This window comes from Phyllostomus discolor, chromosome 8 (genome assembly GCF_004126475.2).
Source record: "Phyllostomus discolor isolate MPI-MPIP mPhyDis1 chromosome 8, mPhyDis1.pri.v3, whole genome shotgun sequence".
Lineage (NCBI taxonomy): Eukaryota > Metazoa > Chordata > Mammalia > Chiroptera > Phyllostomidae > Phyllostomus > Phyllostomus discolor.
Genome location: NC_040910.2, coordinates 35,661,586 through 35,685,358, shown reverse-complemented (window position 1 = coordinate 35,685,358; position 23,773 = coordinate 35,661,586). Strand labels below are relative to the sequence as shown.

Genomic DNA, 23,773 nt, shown 5'->3' with positions numbered 1-23,773 from the left:
AGGGACTTGATATTAGAGAATTTTCTGATGAATAGATATTAATTGGACAGGGAAGCTGGGACAGAATTTTAGCCTTTTGTTGTTGTTGTTAAAGAATCTGGCCATGTTTTAACTTTGTGCTTTTGTTTTCAGGTTAGTATTAAAAGAGCTGCTTTTTTCAGTCTTAAAGGTAATTTATAATTTGTAAAATGGACTGGATTTTGATGCCTACCATTCATTTTAATTTTGAACTTGGGTGACTTATTTTTCATGTTTTTTTAATCCCCATTACTCAACGCATTGAAAGATTAGTCTATTCTAATCAGCAGATGACAAGATGGACTTTAAAAATTAGATGAAGTAAGAAAGATCAGAAAATAGATACTCTGAGATTAGTAGGAATCTAGGCCCTATGAATTAAATAGGAAGCTGTATGAACTTTTAGCCACAGGAGTCAAATTTTGAGAATGAATTTATTTTTTAAAGAATAAGACGTGGAAAACAAAAGGTCAAAGACCACATGGGTTTTGGAAAAGGAATGTAACACTTAGAGCAGTACGTATGGTCTAAGAATATATTTTGTGTCTCTAACAAGGTGAATGTCCTTGAGAGAAGAAATTGTTAGAGGTTTTCATTGCAAATTCTTGCAATGCATTCTTAGAAAACTCTGAAAAAAGATGAGGAATATTCCTCCTGTTTTCATTGTAGAGCTGCTGTGTGTGAGGCATCCTTTAGGTGGTATGTCTGTATTGGAAATGCAAAATGTTGTCTTCATTTATAGGGTGTCAAGAAAATTAAATCTAAACTGAGAATGATGAAAGGGATCACTTTCTGTACAGAGTGTAAATTGGAATAGAATTGCTGAACATAATCTTTTGTTTCAGGACCCTCCTGACAAGCCCTCAGGGCCCACTTTTGTCATTGTTTCTACTGGGATTCAGCCTGCTTTTCTCTTCACAGTTGCCACCTCCTGTTCATTGGGTCTGGCTTTGCAACCAGCCTGGGAAGACAGCTTTCCAAGGTTGTATCCCTTTATTGCTGTCCTTCAGAACAAATACTAAACTTATTTTAAGGGCTTTTACTTTTTATCATCAAAAGAAAACTGCTAATTGGGGAATATCAGATTCTTGATGTTACACATTCATAAAAATTAAAATGTAGGGTAGAATGTATCTCGTCCTTTCTGGTTTCTGATGGAACTATAATCAAATAACTTAATCTGAAATTAGTTTTCCAAGTATCTTATATTGCACTGTGGAGAAGTGAATGGGCCTGGTTCCCCACAGGTTTGGCATGAATAGGTTGTTGCCATGTCACTCACTTTTTGCTGGCCCCTGGCTCTTAAAGCTGTTCACTCCAGTTGCGTTAACCTGGCAGGTCCCTTTACTCAGTTGAAATTCTGAAGATTTTTTTTTTTTAGTAAAAAATACAGTATCAATAAGACTGTCAAAACCACTGTTAACCTTTATTTAATGAGTTGCTGTATTTTGGTGGGATCTCTTTGGGTCCAGAATCTTCTCTATGGCCTGTATGTCTGCCTCAACTTACAGCTTTTCTACTGATGACCCTTCCTTTTGAAAAATGACTTTTGCTACCCACATGATCCTGATTAGAAGGAGATATTTCATTATGTTATTGAAGAGTAATTTGAAATACACAGCCAAAGTTTTTTTAAAGATGTGTATACCATTTGATTCAGCTAATGGTGATATGATTTTTTTCAGTATTGAAAAGTCGCGTATTTGTGCTTTTTGTTATTAGTTGAGTTGAATATATTTTTATGTGTTGGTCATTTATATTTCTTCTGTAAATTCATGTCTTTTTCCCATCTTTCTATTAAAGTATTCTTCTTTAGCTGCTTTTATTTTTTAAATTCATTTTATGTATTATTTTTGCTAAGCATATAATTGTATTCATATATACTTACATTTTCTTAAATTATTCTGTTTCAGGATAGCATATCTTAAAACATGACTTATGGAGCACTTGTAACAGTACCTGAGATAATCATTAGAATGCATGCCACTGTATAGAGATTCAGGTTTCTTAGAGCTATGGGGAGAATCCATGAATCTTCTACACATTAAAATTAGAGATCCTCTGATTTGGGGACATATAAATTCTTTGATATTTTTATACTTCTTATTTTTTGTCTCACTGCATTTGACTTTTTTCTTATTTCAGTAATCATAAACTATAACCTTGATATATTAAGATTATTGTCCTGACCCACCCTAATATAATAGAGTTTACAAAAGTTTTGATATATGGTAATATGGATTTCTTAGGACATAAAGGAAGCTTCTAATATGGTGGGAAGTTTTACTTCCAAATTAGACAAATGGAATAATTGAAAATAAACCAAGTAAAATAGATGGAGTAGGAAAAAGTGTTAAAGGGATGTCTCATCTAGTTTTAAAGACCCAACAAGGTATTGTGTCTTCCTCAAGTTTTATATGGTAGTCTTCTTTGAACCATAAATTTGAAACCCATCACTTCTTGAAAAAATAGATTTGTCCAGTGAAATATTTGAAATTCTTATTATTATATACATATTTAATAGGGAGCAATGTTCCCTTTTTTTCTTTAGTTGCAAGCAGTTGAACATGATACATAAGCAACAAACTACAAAGACTGAACTTATATGGGTGTTTGTAACCAAATAAAGCTTTCAGCAGTTACTTGACACATGTTTAATGATATGCATAATTGTTACTGTGCAGCATAGTCATTAAGCTTAAATATAAATGACTGTTTAATATCATTTTTCTATAGCCAGACATCATATTTCTGGGGCCAGCTTGAAGGAGGAAAGAAAATATGGCAGGCCAAGTGGCTCTTACAAAGATTTCTGATTCAGAGATTTTGGTATAGAGAGATTAGGCCTTTGGGGCAGGGAATGGTCAAAACTTTAGTGTCACTAATTCTAGAGGTCACAGACTTGCCTTTTTTCTTGCACTACTCAAGACCATGTTCTAGAGGAAGAAATTGGGAAGATTCAGTCATTCCTTTACTTTCTCCAAATAGTTTTTTCTGCCAAGTAACTCAAGATTGAGATGCAGAGGTCCCAATCATTGATAGTGCACACAGGACAGTTTCTTGCCCTGCTTAAGGCAAACCAGTTCCAGGCCTCAAGGTGTAAGCTGTTATGAGCCCTAATATTTAAGTTGTCTTGGTCTCTGAGAATTTGTCAACCTGAATTTCTCATGTTTTCCCAAACTAGGCTCTCTACAACAAACACAGAAATATTCAGTGCACATGAAACAAAAATAAAATGAAACACAAGCAAATTTAACCTCACTAAGCCAAATGAAAGTATTATAACTTAGAATATACTTTTCCTACCAGACCTGCCTTCCAGCCTACCCATAATCCCCCACCCCCAAGTGATTTAAATGTTTTTGCCCCTAGAAAAGTAGGGACAAGTCAAAGGTTCTGAAGTTTAGTAGAAACTAACTGGGAACCACTCTCATTCCTGCTTTGACTTTCTAGGGATGATTTCTATTCTTTGCTGCCTGGCTGTGTGTAATGAAATATTTGTTGATCAAATATTTCTGCATCTGTGTGTGGTACTAAATTTTTGTGCTATCTAAAAAGATGATGCAATGTTGCGAAAATTTCCTGATATTACTTTTAGAGCTTTCTATTTGCCAGACCAATATTGCTTGGTAAAGGTAGTCTTTGTATAAAATGTAATTCAGTTAAAAAAATACCTAATGTTTGGTGCTGCTTTATCATTTATACTTTTATATACATTCCCTCATAATTCACTTCTATATCATTATTGTTAGAGAGGTGGTATTTTCAGAAAGAAAATTCTGAGTTCAGAGGAGTTAAATGATATGTTTTCATTCACACAGCTACTAAGGGGCTCGAATCCATATTTTTTTGTTTTGTTTATATTTTCTCTTTTAGATACTTTTTGCCAAATCAATTAATGTAAAAATGCACTATTAATGATTAAAACACATAAAATAAATTTTAAATTCAATAGCTTAGATTATAAGTATGGCAGCTATTTATATAAAATTTAGGATAACAGCATGAAAATTTTCCAAACTGGATCAGTTACAGCTTGTGGTAAATGAAAATTGCTATCAATATAGACAAATTAAACCATATGTTATATAAACAACTAAAGGGAGAAAATTTGCCTTTAAATGTTGGTTTTTAAAAACATTTGTCAGTTACAGTTGCCATTTAATATTATTTTATATTCTAAATATTGTTATAACATATCTATACCATAAATGATAAGGTAGAAAAACTATATTATATCTTTATGAAATACCATGTATCTTATCTATTAGGTCAGTGCTATCTTTCATAAAAGGTTGTTTATTTCTCTTTTTGATAGTTGTTGGTATATAAAAAAGCAACTATTTTTGTATATTGATTTTGTATCCTGCAACATTATTGAGCTCATCAAAAATTTTATATCGTATACAATATTTTGAGAGAAAATAACTAATTTCTCCCATTTTAAAAAAAAATACTTTTCAGATATTTCAATCAAAGGAAGAAATAGCTCTTCTCCTAAGATGGAATCTATTGTTTGGGAATGTGGCTGATCAACTTGATATATTGGCCAAATGTGCCCTATGTAATAAAATGAAAAGAAGAGACAAGATGATGTCATTTTCCTGTATTGTGAAACCAAAAACAAATGCCTTTTGTGAGACCAAACTAACAAACCTCTGACAGTGCAAAGAGTACTTAACTGTTTGAAGAACTTAATAGTAAGAGATAGAAGAAGTACTTCTTCAAGCTGAGACCTGCAGGTGTACAGAGACCTAAAATACACATTGAGTAGGCCTGATCATCCAAATCTCATTCAGATCCAAGAAGGATGGCTATGAGTTGGATCGTCTCCTGTCTTTGGCCCTTGACTATGTTTGTGGGGCATATAAGTGGGCACAGTTTGTTTTCTTGTGAACCTATTACTTTGAGGATGTGCCAAGATTTGCCTTATAATACTACCTTCATGCCTAATCTTCTGAATCATTATGACCAACAGACAGCAGCTCTAGCAATGGAGGTAAGATAATCTATTCTTTGACATACCTTAGAAAATGATTCTTATATTGTCCTGATATCTAATAAATGTGTCTGATAAATAACAGGGAAAGAATATGTTATTTTAAATTATATCTTGTACATTAAAAAGTTCTGTATTTAGGTTCAGACTTTTAACAGTTTGAAGAATTGATGTTTGGGGAATGTTACCTGACTTATTTTTTAGACATACTTTTATAAAGAAGTTTGAAACACAACATGGTAGAGAATAGCCATCTAGATGTTTAAAATTGCCGAAGTTTTGATCATACCTTTTTTGTAATTTGGCTGATAATAAAACTTTAAATATAATAATATTCATAATTTAATCATTAAGTATTGATGGTAACATGATTTTGAAAAATGAGTTCTTTTGTTCAGCCTTAAGGCTAGTGGTTTATAATATTTGAATTTTCTTAAATGCTTAAAATGATTTCCTGGCCTTATCATGTTTACATCAGTGTTTTTTTTTTTTAAGAACAATAACTGAAGCGACAAAAATTTTTTTGATGTGTGAATTATCTGTTCTTAGTTCTCAGGATTTTATGAAAAATTACTTCAAGTTTTTTAATAGTAATTTCTGACACTTTTAATAATTTTACTTTAGAAACTATGGCAAATTAATGGATATAGTTAATAATAGGTTTAATACGTATGTATGTGTTTCTGTACTGGTTTTAGAATTGTGGACAAGGATATGTTCACCAGATAAGAACAAGGAGGCAGTAGATTGTGGCAGTAAGGAGCATAGGTTTTGTATTTGGACAGACCTGGCTTTGAATTCTAGCTCTATCACTTTCTAGCCGGCAGGTTATGTGAATTTGTCTTACCATAGTTTCTTTGCTTGTAAAATGGAATTAATACTCATAAGCTTTTGTAAGGTACAAAATGAAAACGTGTGTAAAGTACTTGGCACATAGTAAATACTCTAAAAGCGATAGCCTTTACCATTTACCCATATTCTCATATTAATGTGGCTATATAATACATATAATTTACAGAGAATGTTTTGTACTTTAGTTTTTAATCCATTGTTACAGTGCTTTCAGCAAAATTCTTCATTTTATAATATAACTCAAAGGTTCATTTCTTCCAAGTAGGCTAACATAAAATCTGCCTGGGGAAATTTGTAGAAAGATTATTATTTATAGATTTAGAAATGTGAAGGGTATCTTACATACTCCAAATATTTGAAGATGTTACAGAGGTTGAACAAAACATTTTCTGCTCTTCCTCTGAGCACACAAGGCCTAACTGGTAAAGGGAGACTTGATACAGATTGTCAGATTAGGATGTATGAGTGTGGGTATTAGTTTAATACAGTAATTTGGTTCCAGGCATGGTAGTCCTGTTGTGTGTTAAAGCCATCAGTTTTCTCACACAAAAAATTGAAGTTGAGTACCCTTGTTTCTAGTATCATTACAAGTTAGTTCAACTCCTTTGGAAAACAAAGTGGTAAGAAGTGAGTCATAAAGATATTTGTACTGGTTTGGGTTCACCTTTTGGCTGTGTCATGTAGTAAATATAAGACTTTGGACTTAAGTCACTTAATATCCCTGAGTCTTCATTTCTTCACTTGTAAAAAGACATTAATGACAAAAAATATCACAAAGAGTTGTTAGGATTTAATGAGAGATTTATAAAGTAGCTACCACAATTCATGGCACACAATAGGGGATCCACAAATGTCAATTCTATTCCAACTTCCATTTCTAAATGATCCTACAGAGAAAGTACTAGAAAGATGATACATATGTTAAGCTATCTCTTCTCAAATAAGCTCATGTTGTCTAGATATTTTATTGGCAGTGAGGTTACTTCAGTTTGGATTTCACACATCTTAGGGAGAACACCTAAGTGGGTGATACTTTCTAAGAGAAGGCTGTAGTGATTTGAAATAATTAATATTGGGGATAGTTACTTGTAGCATGGTTGTCATATCAGGACATTGATACTACCCTGACAGAGTCATCTGACAGTTTGAGAGTGTGAAGTTTCTGTAATAGTAAAAGACAGATCCTCAGCAGTCAGTACAACATACTTTCAGATGGAAGTGAGAATACTTGGGTCTTTAGAAGGGCTTAAATCTACTGATGACACCCTTCATCTAGGAACTTTGGATACATGTCTGCCAGCTTTTATCAGGAGCAAGTACAGTAATTGCTGCAGGTAATCCCAAAACACTTGAGCATTCACTGTTGGACTTGAAAGATGATTTCCTAGGTGTAGCATCTTTTAGCAGGCCCAGGCTTCAAGACTGCCTTGTTGTTTGGTGAGTCAGAATAAGTGCATGCAACATGATAGTAAATGGGAGTGAGCGAGGATGCATAGATGAGAGTAAGTGCAGGATCTGGTTATCTCAAATTTGATTATTTGTGATCAACAAGTTAGATGTTCTTTTATTGTATATAGAGATTCTGAGTCTACACTTCTATTGAAATTGGGACATGTGTAAATAATAGGATAAGTGTCAATTTATTAAGTTGGAAAAGAGGATCCTTGCTAGTATGTTTATTTCTCTACCCTACCTTCCAGAACATGCACATCTATACACAAACACACATACGCTAAATTTTTATAACTTCTTAACTTGATGACTTTCTTTTCTCTTTAAGTATTAGTGGCTTTTGATAGGAAAAGAATTTCTCACTCTTGGGTGTCTCAAGCCATTTTGAGCTGTCCAAATTACTAAGTAAATTTTGGGGAGCTATAGCATGGACAACAAATTGTCAGTAACTATCTTTACCAACCCACACGTTATCAGATGTTTGTGACTTCAGTGGTAATACAAGAGATCTGAGCAGCCTTTATTCCCATTTTGAATAACTAAATTGAATAGGAAGGGGACAGTTAGTGAAAAAAACAACAACTCTAGAATGGGGTGAGAAGACTTGTTTTCTGCTACTAACTAGTTTTGTGACTTCTTTGTGTTGGTTTCCTCTGGGAAGTGAAGTTTCCCCTGTCCATTTTACAAGGTTATTGTTAAGATCAAATGATATAGTCGTGTGTATATTAAAGAGCTTTAAAAAGTTAAAAGCGTTCTCTGAATGCAGAGCATTCTTTTTTGCCTGTCACCCTAATCTTCAGGAGGTTGATTGCTTGTCTACTCGTTTGTTTTTTTTTTTAAGACACGGAACCTCTGTGGGAAAATTAGAGGAAAAACTCCTAGGATAATTTGTGTTTGCTTCCATTTTTTGTTTTCTTTTGTCATTCTCATTAAAGATTTTCTGTAACATGGGAAATTAGCTGTAACGGGGTAGACCACTGGGAACACAGAACTAAAAGCCTGCCTGAACATCCTTGGTGTCTTTTATGGTTCATTAAAAATAAAGTATGTTTGAACCAGTCTCCCAGTTATCCAAACCCAAATTTTAGGTTTTTTCCTCTAATTTTTTATTATGGGAAATTTCAGTTATATAAAGATATATAGAATAGTATAATAAATGCCATGTACTCATCATCTTGCTATAAAAATTATCAAATTATAACTAATCTTGTTTCATTTATGACCTCATACCCAACTAGGTTACTTTGAAGCAAATCACAGTCACCATAGTTTCATCCATAAATGTTTCCATATACACATTGGGTTGGCCAAAAAGTTGGGGTTTTTCCCCCCATAAGATGGCTCTAGTAGCGCTTAGTTGTCTTTAACTTCATTAGAAACTATTTTGTTAGATTGTATTGTGACAGCTGTCATATCAGCATGCATTTAAAAAAACTTATCAAAACTGGCGAATTTTTGTGCACCCATTTTAATATTGAAGATGGAAGGAAATACCCAACATTTTCAGCATATTACGCTTTATTATTTGAAGAAAGGTAAAAAATGCAATTGAAATGGAAGAAAAGATTTGTGCAGTGTTTGGAGAAGGTGCTGTGACTGATGGAACATGTCAGAAGTGGTTTCAAAGTTTTGTGCTGGAGATTTCTCGCGGGACAATGGTCCATGGTCGGGTAGACCAGTTGAAGTTGATAGTGATAAAATTAAGACATTAATTGAGAACAATCAATGTTATACCACGTGGGAGATTTTGACATACTCAAAATATCTAAATCAATAAAGTTATTGGTGAAAATGAAAAAAATGTGTTATTTTATGGAAAAAAACTAAGTGAACTTTTTGGCCAACCCAATATCTCTACAAAGTAAGGACTCTTTTAAAATACATAAACACCATACCTTTATCACTTCCTTGATATCAAATACCAAATTATGTAGAAATTACTCAGTGCTTCACATTTTTGTTGTAGTTGACTTCAAATCAATTGAAAAGTCTCTTATTTTTTAAATTTTTTTTTAAGATTCTACTTATTTATTTTTAGACAGAGGGGAAGAGAAGGAGAAAGAGAGGAGAGAAACCTGAATGTGTGGTTGCCTCTTGTGCACCCCTCACTGGGGAACCTGGCCTGCAACTCAGGCATGTGCCCTGACTGGGAATTGAACCAGCAACCCTTTGGTTCGCAGGCTGGCACTCAATCCACTGAACCACACCAACCAGGGCTGAAAAGTCTCTTTTTAATTTATAGTTTCTCGTTCCCTTTCCCCGGTCCCTTTTTCTTTGGAATAAATGTTTGCCCTATAGAGTTTCTCACAGTCTTCAGTTTGCTGATTGCATCCCTGTGGTGTTACTCTTGTCTCCTTTGATTGTTTTTGGGGGGGGCAGGGGTTGGGGAGAACACTTGATAGGTACATAATAATGAATTGTCACTCTATAATTTTAGTATTCATTGATGATTTCCTAGTTCAATTATCTTATTATGGGTTTGCAAAATGGTGATATTCTAATTTATCATCTTCATTTCTCAGCTGGAATACTTTATAAACAGGAACTGCCCTGGCTGGTGTGGCTCAGTGGATTGAACAACAGCCTGCAAACCAAAAGGTTGCTGGTTTGATTCCCAGTCAGGGCACATGCCTGAGTTTCAAGCCAGGTTCCCAGGTTGGGGGCATGAGAGAGGTAACCAGTCAGTTTATCTCTTGCACATTGATGTTTCTCTCCCTCTCTTTCTCCTTCCTCTCCCCTCTCTCTAAAAGTAAATAAATAAAATCTCTAAAAAAATAAACAGGCACTTTTTCTCTTTGACTACTAGACTACTGAGTTACTTTTATGTATAGTTTATATGAGAAAAACAGGATAGTCAATACTTGATTGCACTCCTTTATTAGTTTTTAGGATAAGTCGATCTTCAAAGGGGACCAGTGAAATCTTTCTTTTTTTTTAAATATTAATGAATACATGGATTTTTAACATATTTGATGTGTTTCAATTCATTGCAGTTATTATTTTTTAAAAAAAAAGATTTTATTTTTATAGAGACGGGAAGGGGAGGAGAGAGAGGGAGAGAACCATCAATGTGTGGTCGCCTATTGTGCTCCCCCTGCTAGGGACCTGGCCTGCAACCCAGGCATGTGTCCTGACTGGGAATCAAACTGGCAACCCTTTGGTTCTCAGGTTGACACTCCATCCACTAAGCCACACCAGCCAGGGCTCATTGCAGTTAATTCTTACTGGGGTTCAATCTGTTCCATCTTTGGTGGTGGGAGCCTCCTCAAGGTAGCTCCTGAGTGTTTTTTACAGTACTCTAGTGGTTTCTAATAGCTTCTTTGCTTTCTTGTATGATCCAAGTCTATTTCATAAAATTCTGCCTCAAATATTTATTAATAAACAAACTTTAGGTAAGTTTAATAACTTAGTTGGCTTTATTAAACAGTTCTTGAATAGGACAACATCTTATTTAGCAAGCAGAGAGATACTCTCAGGGCTTATACAAGATGGAAGGAGTGCATGGCAAGGAAGTCATCAGCAAGGAACAATGTTAAGAGTTTACAGGTGATTATAGCTTCTCATTGGTTGAGCTGCAGTGTTTCCATTGGCTGGTGCAATTGCTGAGTAAGAAGAAAACCTTCCTTCTGCTGAAGTAGTAAAGTAGATGTACTTACTCTGCAGGTACCCTTTTTCTAATTGGTTGGGGTCTGTAACTGAATTAATTGATGCTGTAATTGATGTCTCCCTGTTTGGCATAATTGGCTATGACTGATAATACTGGAGAGCTCCTTCTAATAGGCCTTCCCAGCTCCAGTTTTAATTGAGGTTTCCTTTATTAATTTTCACACCTTGAGCCATTAGTTTAGCTAGGAAGCACTGGTTCTTTTTAATTGGAAAGGATATTTAGAGACCAATATCTGGGTGCTAAGCCTATTGATACTAGGTTAATCATTTTTAGGCCTTTTCATGGACAGAGCTAGAAGTACTTTTCTTTTAAAGAACTACATCGTAAGTTTATACTGATACTTTCAATTCAAATAATATCACAGTTTTAAATTTTTATTTTTGTTTCTTTTTTAAAATGAAGCCTTATTATACATATACAGTGTATATTTGTGATTTCAGAAATATTTTTAATAATTGCAATATTATTTTAATAATTTATTAATTTAATAATTTATAATAATATTTTTAATAATATATTTTTAATAATTGCAATATTATTACTAACAATATGATTACTGATAGCAGTTTAAGATTTTTTTGGTACGTCTGTTTGTGCTTACGGACGCCTTTCACCAAAGATGTACAGTCAAATATATTGTGTTTTAAAATGCTTATCTGTGTGGTTAAACTCATTACACATTTAGGTTTATGTTTCATTTTGATTTTGAGGATTGAGTTTGTTTTATTATATAATTATGTTTTAAAACTTTGTATATAGAACAAGGTACATTTAGAAAAGTCCATACCCTGGCTGGTGTGGCTCACTGGATTGAGTTCCGGCCTGTGGACCAAAGAGCCTCCGGTTTCATTCCCAGTCAGGGCACATGCCAGGGTTTTGGTCCAGGTCCCCAGTAGGGGGCATGTGAGAGGCAACCACACATTGATGTATCTCTCCCTATCTCCCTCCCTTCCCCTCTCTCTAAAAATAAATAAATAAAATCTTAAAAAAAAAAGAAAAAGTCAAGTCCAGTTTCTGGCTTTTCTAATGGTGTTCTTCTTTCATCTTAAAGGTAGTCATTTAAAAAAATTTTGTATACTTCCATTAAAAATTATAAACATAATATGTAAATGTTTTAATAACATTTGTCTATATATTCTTTCACCTTTCTTTGATACAGTGTTATACTGTTTGTTTTTACTACCTTATTTTTTTCACTTAACAATATAACCTGATTATTCCATAGTACTACTAAGAGATATTACTCACAAAATTATTTTACAACTGTGGCAAAATATACATGACTAAATGATACTACAAAATGTATTATTTCAACCATTTTTAAGTGTATAGTTCAGTGTCATTAAGTACATCCACTTGTTACGAAATCATCATCACTATCCTTCTCCAGTACTTTTTCATCTTCCAGAACTGAAACTCTTCACCTGTTAAACAATAACTCTTCATTCTCCCGTCCCCAGAGTTCCTGGAAACCACCATTCTACTTCCTTTCTGAATTTGACTACTCTAGGTGTACCACATATAAGTGGAATCATACAGTAGTTGTCTTTTCTGTGACTGGCTTATTTCATTTAGCATAATCTGTTCAAGGTTCATCTCTGTAACATGTCAGAATTTTCTCTTTTTTTAAGATTTATTTATTTATTTTTAGAGAGGGAAGGGAGAGAGAAAGAGAAACATCAATGTATGGTTGTTGGGGGCCATGGCCTGCAATCCAGGCATGTGCCCTGGCTGGGAATCGAACCTGCGATGTTTTGGTTTGCAGCCTGTGCTCAATCCACTGAGCTATGCCAGCAGGGGGCTAAAATTTTGTTTCTTTTTAAGGCTGAATAATACTCCACTGTATGTGTATATCACATATTTAGCTTATCCATTCATCTATCAGACATTTGGGTTGCTTGTACCTTTTGGCTATTGTAAATAATGCCACTGTGAACAAATATCTGTTCTAGTCTCTGCTGTCAATTTTGGAGGGTATATATCCAGAAGTGATATTCCTGGATCATACGATAATTCTTAAATTTTTTGAGGAACTACCATACCATTTTTCATAGCAGCTGCTCCATTTTACATATCTACCAGCAGTGCACAAGGGTTTTAGTTTCTCTACATCCTCATCAACACTTTGTTTGTTTGTTTATTTTTCCTGGATAGTAGTTATCATAATAATGGATGTGAGGTTGTCCTTTCATGTTTTTAGAATTCAGTTCCTACTGAGGGGTTGTTTGATTTTTTTTTTTTTTTTGCTATTGAAAGCAGAGCCTGTCCTTATCTACCTTTGTATGCCCTGCACCTAATAGTACCTCACACACAGTAACTGCTAAATATATATGTGAATGAATTAATGAATTTTGTAAACTGTGAATTCCATAAAGGGTGGTAGTCTTCATGGTTATGGTTATTGTTAGGGTTATGATGCTGTACCTAACCACTTAATCTCCTTGGGTAGTAAATAGTAGTGTGCTTGGTGTGGATGGTGACAATAGTAATGCCAACACCAAGGACACCACTTACCACTTATTGTGAACTTGGTGTTTTACTTTGCCCCCCCACCCCTTTTTGGTCTTTACTTCAAGCTTTCAACATAGTGTTTGCACTTACAAGTAGTGTAATTAAGCTAAAGAATAAAGCAACCCAATTTTCACATCTCTAGACCTTTCATGTTCCTTTTGCCTTAATACTCTCTTCTACATCTTTGCCTGTCAAAATTCTTTTTTTTTTTTTTAAGATTTTATTTATTTATTTTTAGAGAGGGAAGGGAGAGAGAAAGAGAGAGAGAAAGAAACATCAATGTGCGGTTGCTGAGGGTCATGGCCTGAAACCCAGGCATGTACCCTGACTGGGAATCGAACCTGCGACACTTGGGTTTGCAGCCCGCGCTCAATACACTGAGCTACGCCAGCCAGGGCTGCCTGTCAAAATTCTAACAGTTGTATTTAATACATTAATAAGTAGGGAAAAAAGTAGGGATAGATAACAAAACATTATCTATGGTATAACCCTGCTTCGGTCAAAGAAAAAAATATGTGTATTTATGTAAATCTGGTGATCTGAAAGGCTTTTCCCAAGGCTAGGGTGGTTCCTCCTGACTTAGTACAATTTATTCGTGTTTTCTGTGTTCTTCATTTAACTTTTTTTCTGATTTTCTGTAAGAAATACACTGTGCTTCTAAAAGAATAAAATTAGTACAGAAACTATTTTTAAAAACCCAATGGTCCTTTTTGGAATAGCTCCCAGTTGCAGTGCCTAAGACTTAGTATTTATTGCATGTATTTTGACTGAATGACTGAAACTTAAGGAAGAACCTAGTAAATGCCATAAAGTCATAAAGTGCTCAGGAGATTCAAAAGAGAAGGCTCATATATGGAAGGCATACATTGCAGATGATATTTGAATGGGCTGTGAAAGTTTTTTTAAGGGAGCGGCATAATACACACCTATGTAACAGTAATTATTAACATTTTTTGATAGTCTTTTTAGGAAATGAAGTATCTTTGATTATATTCTCAAAACACATGATTATATCTTAAGAATACATGCATTATTGAGCAGATTTACTTATAATCTTTTGCTTAGGTTGTTAGTAATAAGGTATTTTTTCCCTAAACAAACGATTTATTGAGTTGGCTTAAGAAGCCAACTCTGTTGTGTGACAGGGAAACCAGCTAGAAATTAAGAAGCTTCTAAATTGAAAATGTACACGCAAGTAATGGAGAATTAATTGCATTTAGTTTTTCTGACTTTTAGTGGGAAATAGCAGCTTTTAAAATTTTTAATTGATTCTCTTGTGTTGCAAATCACTTTAAAGGAATACTTTTAAAAACTTTTCAATGAACTTACTAGGTGTGGTGGAATTTAGTTTGTAAAATTTTATCTTTTGAGACAGACCACAATTAACAATTGTTTATACTTGAAATGTTAAAGTTTACTTCCTAAAGTAAAGTCAAATTTTATGAACTGTTTTTGGGGACTTGCCTTTGACTTAATGTAAATATGCTCCTGTGATAATGGCATATTTCTGCAAACCAACTGACTAAAAGACTATTGGAAAACATTTAATATGGTGGTATGAGACACTTAAAATACTAAGATTTATAAAAGAAATCTATTGGGAGTAAAGGTATTTTGCAAACCTAGATTTTTTTGTAAGACAAAATAATTACTATACTTTTGGACCTTTTCTCATTAGAAATTCTATTGTTACAAAACAAGGAGTTTTAAAGGGTATACTTAATCACTTAAGATGATTCTGAACAGTTCTTTTTGCATTTTTCTAATTTGGTTCTGGAGTGTAGAGTAAAGACCACTTTTTAATTTTCAAGGCCATTCCACATTTGGCTTCACATTTAGTGAATTTAGTCATAATATTCCCAGACCCATTAGGGTACTATTTCTATGGTTACCAGACCCTTTGTAGAGTAACTAAGATTGGAATTCTGATTCTCATGAGTCAAATTTTGGCCTTTGACTCTCTCCCCTTTTCACACCCCTTGCTAAGCTTCTGCTGTTGCTATGCTTGAAGGCTTGTCAGCTAGCAGGTTCCTATGGAAACAGGAATGGAAATTTGAAGGAAGAAAGAGATTGGGAGCACAAAGGCTTGGTTGATTTGAATTTGAACAAAGAATGGAAGGTTCCATGTTGTGTACCTTTGTTGTAGGAACCAGAATTTAATTTCAGAAAGTTACTTTACAGTTTGTAAACTTGCTATACCTGGTCTTAATTTAGTTAACAGAAGTATTACTATTTAAGGAAGTACTTAATAAGAATATTAAAATTTAATCAGGTAAAGATCCTTTTTCTACTTCATAGTGCTTTGAAAATATTGCTTATTTTATATATTCTCAACTTTACAGTATTTAGGCTAGCTCATTTAATTTTTATTTTGTTGAGGTTAAAAATTGGTAGGGTTAAAGTAAAGGCAACTTGCTTTTTTGAAAAATACTAAGATTTTTATTTGTTTTTATATAACGGCCTTATTGAGGTATAATTTGTATACAGTAAACTGAACTCATTTAAAGTGTTCAATTAGATGAGTTTTAGAGATGTGTGTACCTGTGAAACCATCACCACAATCAAAAGATAGAGCATTTCCATCACCTCAAAAGCCTCACCCTGTTGACTCTGTTGACTCCCTGCTCCAAGAACCAACAACTGATCTGCTTTCTGTTGCTATGGATTAGTTTCGTTTTCTGGAGTTTTATATAAATGTAGTCATACAGTATTCACTTTTTTTATGTCTGGTTTCTCTTACCCCGGCAATGCTGATTTTGAGATTCACCTGTGTTTTGTTTTGCTTTTTAAAACATCATTTCCATTGACTTCCTCACTTGGCATTTGAAAACAGGGAATTTAGCAGGTTTCCTCATGCCCATCAAATAGGCCTTCTACAGCTCTATTAATTTGCAGCTCTTCCCTAATGCCCTTTTAAAACTGTCATTTACTGGGTTCTGTATGCTAACTATTTTGTATATTATTATTATTATTATTATTTATATACTATTAAGGCCATTTTACAAAGGAGAAAACTAAAGTTTAGAGAGAGGTTATGTAGAACAAATTGGTTAAATTCAAGGGCTTTGGATAAGAATGCCAAGGTATGAATGACTCTTGACTCTGTGTAGCTGTGTGATCTTGGGCAAATTACTGAACTTTCTATGCCTTATTTCCTTCACGTGTATTATAAAATGGGGTTAGTAATAATAGTGCCTACTTTATGGTACTGTTGAGATGACTAATGGAATAATGTGTATAAGGCACTTAGAACACTGCCCGGCTTATAGTAACTGTCAGTAAATGCTTGCTGAGATACAGCACAAGGTACTTAGAGCTAATAAGTGACAGAAACATAAACTTGTAGCTTTAGGCTCAGTGCAAGCAGTGCAGAATGTCACTCACATCAATTTTGTAATTCATGATAGGGCTCACAGATGGAGGTTTTACTAGCATAGTAACATAATATTGGATTAGTTGGTATCTTATGTATTGCTTAACACCAAGCAAGTTTGAGACTTGCTTAAGATGTACATATGCTCATATATGATGTATGTGCATCCATTAGCATGTGACTCACATACATTTTTAACTTCTAATTTTAAAATAACTATAGATTCACGGGACATTGCTGAAATAGTACAGGAGATTCAGTGTATTCTACCTGGTTCCTCCCATCTTACTATCTTGTCTAACTATTTCACAGTATCAAACCTGGAAATTAACATTGGTACAATCTACAGACCATATCATAGTTGACCAGTTTTTATATATACTCAGTTTGTGTGTGTGTGTGTGTGTGTGTGTGTGTATGTGTGTGTATAAATATGCATATATGTGTCTTTTTGCAATTTTATCACATGCAGAAGTTGATAAAGCCACTGTTACAGTTAAGACAGAACTGTTGTATCACCACCAGGGAACTCCTTTTCTAATTATAAGCAACCACTAATTTGTTCTCCATCTCTATAATTTTGTCATTTCAAAAATGTTACATAAATAGAGTCATATAGTATGTAATCTTTTGAGATTAGCTTTTTTTTTTCATTTAGCATAATGCCCTTGAGATCCATCCAAGTTGTTACAGGTGTGAATAATCATTGTTTTTAATAGCTGAGTAGTATTCCATTATAGAGATGAGCTATAATTTGCTTAACCAATCACCCATTGAAGGACATTGGGTTGTTTCCAGCTCTTTGCAATTACAAATAAAGCTGCTATGAAAATTCATGTACTGCTTTTTGTGCAGCTGTAACTTTTTTGCCAACACCTTGATCTTGGACTTCTAGCTTCCAGAAATGTGAGACAATGAATTTCTGTTGTTTAAACCACTCAGTTTTTGTGATACTTTGTATACGTGCCTTAGCAAACTAATAAAATGTATACCTGTTCATTTATTTGTTTTCCTTGATTTAGTTCATCACTGTTTTATGTAAGTTCTATGCATGTTTTGTTGGATTTATACCATGTTTGGGATTTTTAGTGATTATAAATGTTTTAGTTTAGTTTCCACATGCTCATTATATAGAAAAATACAACTTTTTAAAATGTTTTTATTGTATCCTGCAACCCTGCTGAACTCACTTGTTAGTTTTAGAGGTGTGTGTGTGTTTTAGGTTTCTTGAGATGTTTTATGTAGGCAGTAATACCATCTTCAGGTAGAGATAGTTTTCTTTTTCCATTCTCTACACCTGTTACATCCTTTTCTTGCTTTATTATGCTGGTAGAACTTCCAGTACTATGTTGAATAAGATTGGTGAGACCAGGCATCTGTCCCTTGTTTCCAATCTTAGAGGTAAGAATCAAGTGTTTCAGTATTAAGTATGGTGTTAACTATAGGGTTTTAGCAGATGCACTTCATCAAGTTGAGGAAGTTGCCCTGTAATTCTAGTTTGCTAAAAACTTTTAATACCATGAATGCTGTTTGTGCATCATTTGGTATGATCATGTTAATTCGGTGGATTACATTGATTGATTTTTGAATATTGAGTCAGCTTTGACTTTGTGGAACAAATCATACTAGGTTATGGTATATAATGCTTTTAATATATTTTTGGATTTGATTTACTACTGTTTTGTTGAGGATTTTTTCATTCATGCTCATGTGGGATACTGGTTTATAGTTTCCGTTTATACTGTCGTTGTTTGCCTTCCATAGTAATCCTTGCTTCATGGAATTAATTGAGATTGATTCTCTGCTGTTTTCTGGAAGAGATTGTGTAGAGTTGGTATTAATTCTTTGAATGTTGGTTAGATTTTACTAGTGAAATCATCTGACCTGTGCATTTCTTTTTTAGGATGTTTTAAACTACAAATTAAATTTCTTTAATAGTTACAGGATTATTCAGATTATCAGTTTCATCTTGGGTGACTTTTGGTAGTTTGTAGCTTTGGAGGAATTGGTTCACTTCATCTAAATTGTCTAGTTTAGGTGTGTAGAGTTGTTTGTAATATTCTCTTTTTTAAAAAAATGTATTGTTTATGCTGTTATGGTTGTCCCAATTTTTCCCTCTCTGCATCCCTCCCCCCAGTACCCCCTTTCCACAGTCAGTCCCCATACTGTTGTTCATGTTCATGAGTGATGCATATATGTTCTTTCTCTAATTCTTTCAACTTCTTTCAACCTGTCTCCCCCTTCCCCTCCCCTCTTATAGCTATTAGTCTGTTCCTTGTTTCTGTGCCTCTGATTGTATTTTGCTTGATAGTTTATTTTGTTCCTTAGATTCCAGTTATAAGTGATATCATATGGTATTTGTCTTTCATGGCCTGGCTTATTTCACTTAGCGTAACAGTCTCTAGTTCCATCCATCCTGTTGCAAAAGGTAAGAATTCCTTCTTTTTTACTGCTGCATTGTTTTCCATTGTATAAATGCACCACAGCTTTTTTATCAGCTCATCTACTGAGGGGCTCTTAGACTATTTCCAAATCTTGGCTATTGTAAATAATGCTGCTATGAACTCGGGGGTACATGTATTCTTTTGAATTGGTGTTTCAGGATTCTTTGGATGTATTCCCAGCAGTGGAATTGCTGGGTCAAAAGGCAGTTCTGTTTTTAATTTCATGAGAAAACTCCATACTGTTTTCCAGAATGGTTGCACCAGTCAGCATTCCCACCAGTAGTGCACTAGGGTTCCCTTTTCTCCACATTCTTGCCGGCACTTGTTGTTTGTTGATATATTGATGGTGGCCATTCTAACAGGTGTGAGGTGGTGTCTCACTGTGGTTTTAATTCGTATCTCTCTGATTGCTAGTGATGTTGAGCATTTTTTCATATGTCCATAGGCCATCTGTATGTCCTTGGAGAAGTGTCTATTCAGGTCCTTTGCCCATTTTTTAATTGGATTGTTTGTCTTCCTGGTGTTGAGTCATGAGTTCTTTATATATTTTGGGGATTAAACCCTTGTCTGATGTATAATTGGCAAATATGTTCTCCTTTACAGTGGGTTCCATTTTCATTTTGCTGATGGTTTCTTTAACTGTGCTGAAGCTTTTAAATTTGATGCAGTCTCATTTATTTTTTCCTTTGTTTCCCTTGCCCTAGGAGATATGTTGGCAAAAACATTGCTACACAAGATATCTGAAATTTACTGCCTCTGTTTTCCTAGAATTGTTATGGTATCATGACTTATATTTAAGTCTTTTATGCATTTTTAGTTTATTCTTGTGTATGCTGTAAGTTGGTGGTCTAGTTTCATTTTTTTTGCAAGTACTAGTCTAGTTCTCCCAACATTTATTGAAGATACTGTCTTTACTTCATTGTATACTCTTGCCTCCTTTGTCAAATATTAATGGACCATAAAGGCATGGGTTTATTTCCAGGCTCTCTATTCTGTTCCACTGGTCTATGTTCCTATTCTTATACCATTACCAAACTGTTTTGATCACGATGGCCTTATAGTATAGTTTGGTATCAGATACTGTGATCCCTCCAACTTTGTTCTTCTTTCTCAAAATTGCTGAGGCTATTCGGGGTCATTTTTGGTTCCATATAAATTTTTGGAATAGTTGTTCTAGATCTGTGAAATATTCCATTGGTATTTTAATAGGAATTATATTGAATCTGTAGATTGCTTTGGGTAGTATAGACATTTTAATGATGTTAATTCGTCCAGTCCACGAGCACGGCGTATTCTTACACTTACTTGTATCTTCCTCAGGTTCTTTCTTCAGTGTCCTATAGTTTTCCAAATACAGGTCTTTCATCTCCTTGGTTAAATTCATTCCTAGGTATCTCACTTTTTTTTGTTGCAACAGTAATGGGATTGTTTTCTTAGTTTCTCTTTCTGATAGTTCATTATTGGTATATAGAAATGCCATGGATTTCTGAGTATTGATTTTGTATCCTACTTGGCCAAATTAATTTATGAGGTCTAGTAGTAGTATTTTTTTTGTGGAGTCGGTAGCATTTTTTATGTACAATATCATGTCATCAATGAATAATGACAGTTTTACTTCCTCCTTTCCAATTTGGATGCTTTTATTTCTTCTTGTCTGATTGCTGTGGCTAGGACTTCCCAGTACTATGTCGAATAAGAGTGGTGAAAGTGGACATCCCTGTCTTGTTCCTGATACTAGAGGAAACGCTTTAGTTTTTGCCCATCGAGTATGATGTTGTATGTAAGTTTTCCGTATATGGCCTTTATTATGTTGAAGTATGAAAGTTTTGATCATAAATGGGTGCTGGATTTTATCAAATGCTTTTTCTGCATCTATTGATATGTATTCCCTTTTTAATGTCTGCAGAGACTCTAATAACATCCTTTCTTTCATTCTTGATATTAGTAATTTGTTTCTCATTTTTATCAGTCTTGCTAAAAGCTTATCAATTAAAATTTTTTTAAAAAAATTATAGGTTTTAGAGAAAGGAAGAGGTGAGAAAGAGAGAAACATCCATCTGTTGCTCCAGCCACCCTGCACCCACTGGTTGCTTCTCGTATGCCCTGACTGAAGGTTGAACCTGCAACCTTAGCGGATTGGGATGATGCTCTAACCAACCAAGCTACCCTACCTAGGCTTAAAGCTTATCTAAATTTTTGATATTTTCAAAGAACCAGCTCTTGGTTTGAGTGATTTTTTTCTCTGTTGTTTGTCCGTTTTCAGTTTCATTGATTTCTCCTCTTTATTTTTTTCCCATTTGCTTGCTTTTTGTTTATTTTTCTCCTTTTGGCTATTATGAATAATGGTGCTCTGCTATGAACATTCATATATAGATCTTTGCTTGAACACCATTTTTAATCCTTTTAGGTATGTATGTACTGGACTTTAGGTAGACTTGCTGGATCATATGTTAAGTCTGTATTTAACTTCTTGAGGAATCACCAAACTTTTCCATATTAGTTGCCTCATTTTACATTCCCATAAACAGTGTATAAGGTTTCAATTTCTCCACAGTTTTATCAACACTTCTTTTTATTTGTTTGTTTGTTTAGATTATAACTATCCTAGTGGGTATGATATAGTATCTCATTGTGGTTTTGATTTACATTTCCCTAATGACTATGACATTGAGCATCTTTTTATGTGCTTATTGGTCATTGCATAACTTCTTTGGAGAAATGTCTGTTCAAGTTCTGGGCCCATTTAAAAAAATTGGGTCGTTTGTGTTTTTGATGAGTTGTAGGAGTTCTTTATGTATTCTGGATACTAGACCCTTATCAGATATCAGATTTACAAATATTTTCTTTCATTCAGAGGTTTGTCTGTTTATTCTCTTGATAGTGTCCTTTAATATAGAAAAACTTTTAATTTTGAATTTGATTTTTGATGAAGTCCAGTTTATCTATTTTTTCTTTTGTGTTTTTGGTGTCATAATGAAGAAACCATTGCCAAATCTGAGGTCATGAAGGTTTACTCATGTGTTTTTTTTCTGTAAGTTTCATAGATCTTGTTCTTATGAAACTTATTTGGGGCTCTGATGCATTTTGAGTTATTTTTTGTATGTGATGTAAGCAAGAGTCCAACCTTATTTTTTTTGCATGTGAGTTTTGTCTGTAGCCTCACAAGACCATCAAAGCTCTGATAGTTTCTCGGTGTTTTAGCATCAACTTAGGCAAAACTTGATTCTTAGCCTCTTGCCTTATGCCCAGAATCAACAAACGCCTCCTTGGAAATGTGGCTACACTAACCAGGGCACTTCACCATGCTTTCCTGTTCTCTGGATTCTTGGTCTGTGTAGTTCTTTTCTTTTAGTAGTTCTCCAAAGCCTTCAATTTTAAAACTTTTTTTTCTATATTTCAATGTTTTTCTTGATGGAATCATTGATTTAATACAAACTCCTTAATACCTGGAGATGATAGTAACATATAGTTTATCACTACAGATAGTGTATTGATATATAATATATTGCATGTCACATCCATTATACAGTTAATAACTTTGACATAAGTTTCTTTAAGTAACTCTTGCTTTTCTGACTGCATTGTGTGTGGAAGATCTCTGGAAAATATACGAGAAAGGACCCAAAAAACTTGGAATTTATTTCTAAAAAATTGAATATTCTTACATGTTTAAATTTTGGTCACCTTTAGAGAACTCTCCACTTGATAAAGTGGGTCTTTTTTCAAGACTTTTTTTCCACTGCTCAAAACAGTTTTTGAACTCATCGATTTTGATGCCTTTTAATGCTTCTGCCATATTTTTGTTTCACCACTTTCACACCTGTAAAAAGTTACCCTTTGAAGACTTTTTTCATCTGGGGAAACAAAGTCCCTTGGGGGCAGGGCAAGACTGATAAATAGGGAGGGTGGGACACGGGAGTCATGCCGGTTTTGGTCAAAAACTGCTGAACACTCAGTGTGGTGCGGGCAGGTGCATTTGTAAATCACTCATCATGAAATGGGCAAATGTTGAAAGACTCTTCAGAAAAAATTTAATGAAGCTGAATGTAGCCTCTCACAACTACACCAGCTGGTACACTGATACAGATGGGTTCCTAGAACACTCACCTAGCTAGGGAAGCCTGTACTATAGGGGCCCACCCTCCAGAAGATAATATCAGGTTTTTTTTTTTTTGGGGGGGGGGTCCTGCTTCGTATATTAGTGTAGAAATAAATTGATTCTTTACTCATTAGACCTAGTGGTGAGAATATTTGTTATCAATTCAAAATCAACAGTGACATTGAAACTGTTAATATAAACCAGTGAAAAAAATACTTAACAGTCAAAAGCCCAGATGTATACTTCTTGGGATATTTGATCTAGTCCTGTGATTATGATGATGACTGTAAGTATTGTGGAGCCACCAGTATTTTTCTTTCTGTTTTCTTAACATCAGCTTTGTTAGCTCTATTTATAT

The 23,773-nt window shown here is 34.2% G+C and overlaps 1 protein-coding gene across 4 annotated transcripts in view; it reads left to right on the top strand.

The window, feature by feature from the left end:
• FZD3 (frizzled class receptor 3) overlaps positions 1-23,773 on the top strand; it is a 66,719-nt gene that overhangs the window by 2,766 nt on the left and 40,180 nt on the right. Inside the window, exons 2-3 of one of the 4 annotated variants that reach the window (XM_036032032.1) lie at positions 940-1,000; positions 4,483-5,017. The exons of 1 other annotated variant lie outside the window; for it this stretch is intronic. In XM_036032032.1, coding sequence (XP_035887925.1) covers positions 4,829-5,017 — 189 coding nt within the window. In that variant the 5' untranslated portion in view covers positions 940-1,000; positions 4,483-4,828. Of the gene's footprint in view, positions 1-863; positions 1,001-4,482; positions 5,018-23,773 lie in introns of all 4 variants that reach the window. 2 more of the 4 variants (XM_028520450.2, XM_036032031.1) reach the window with 2 other exon arrangements.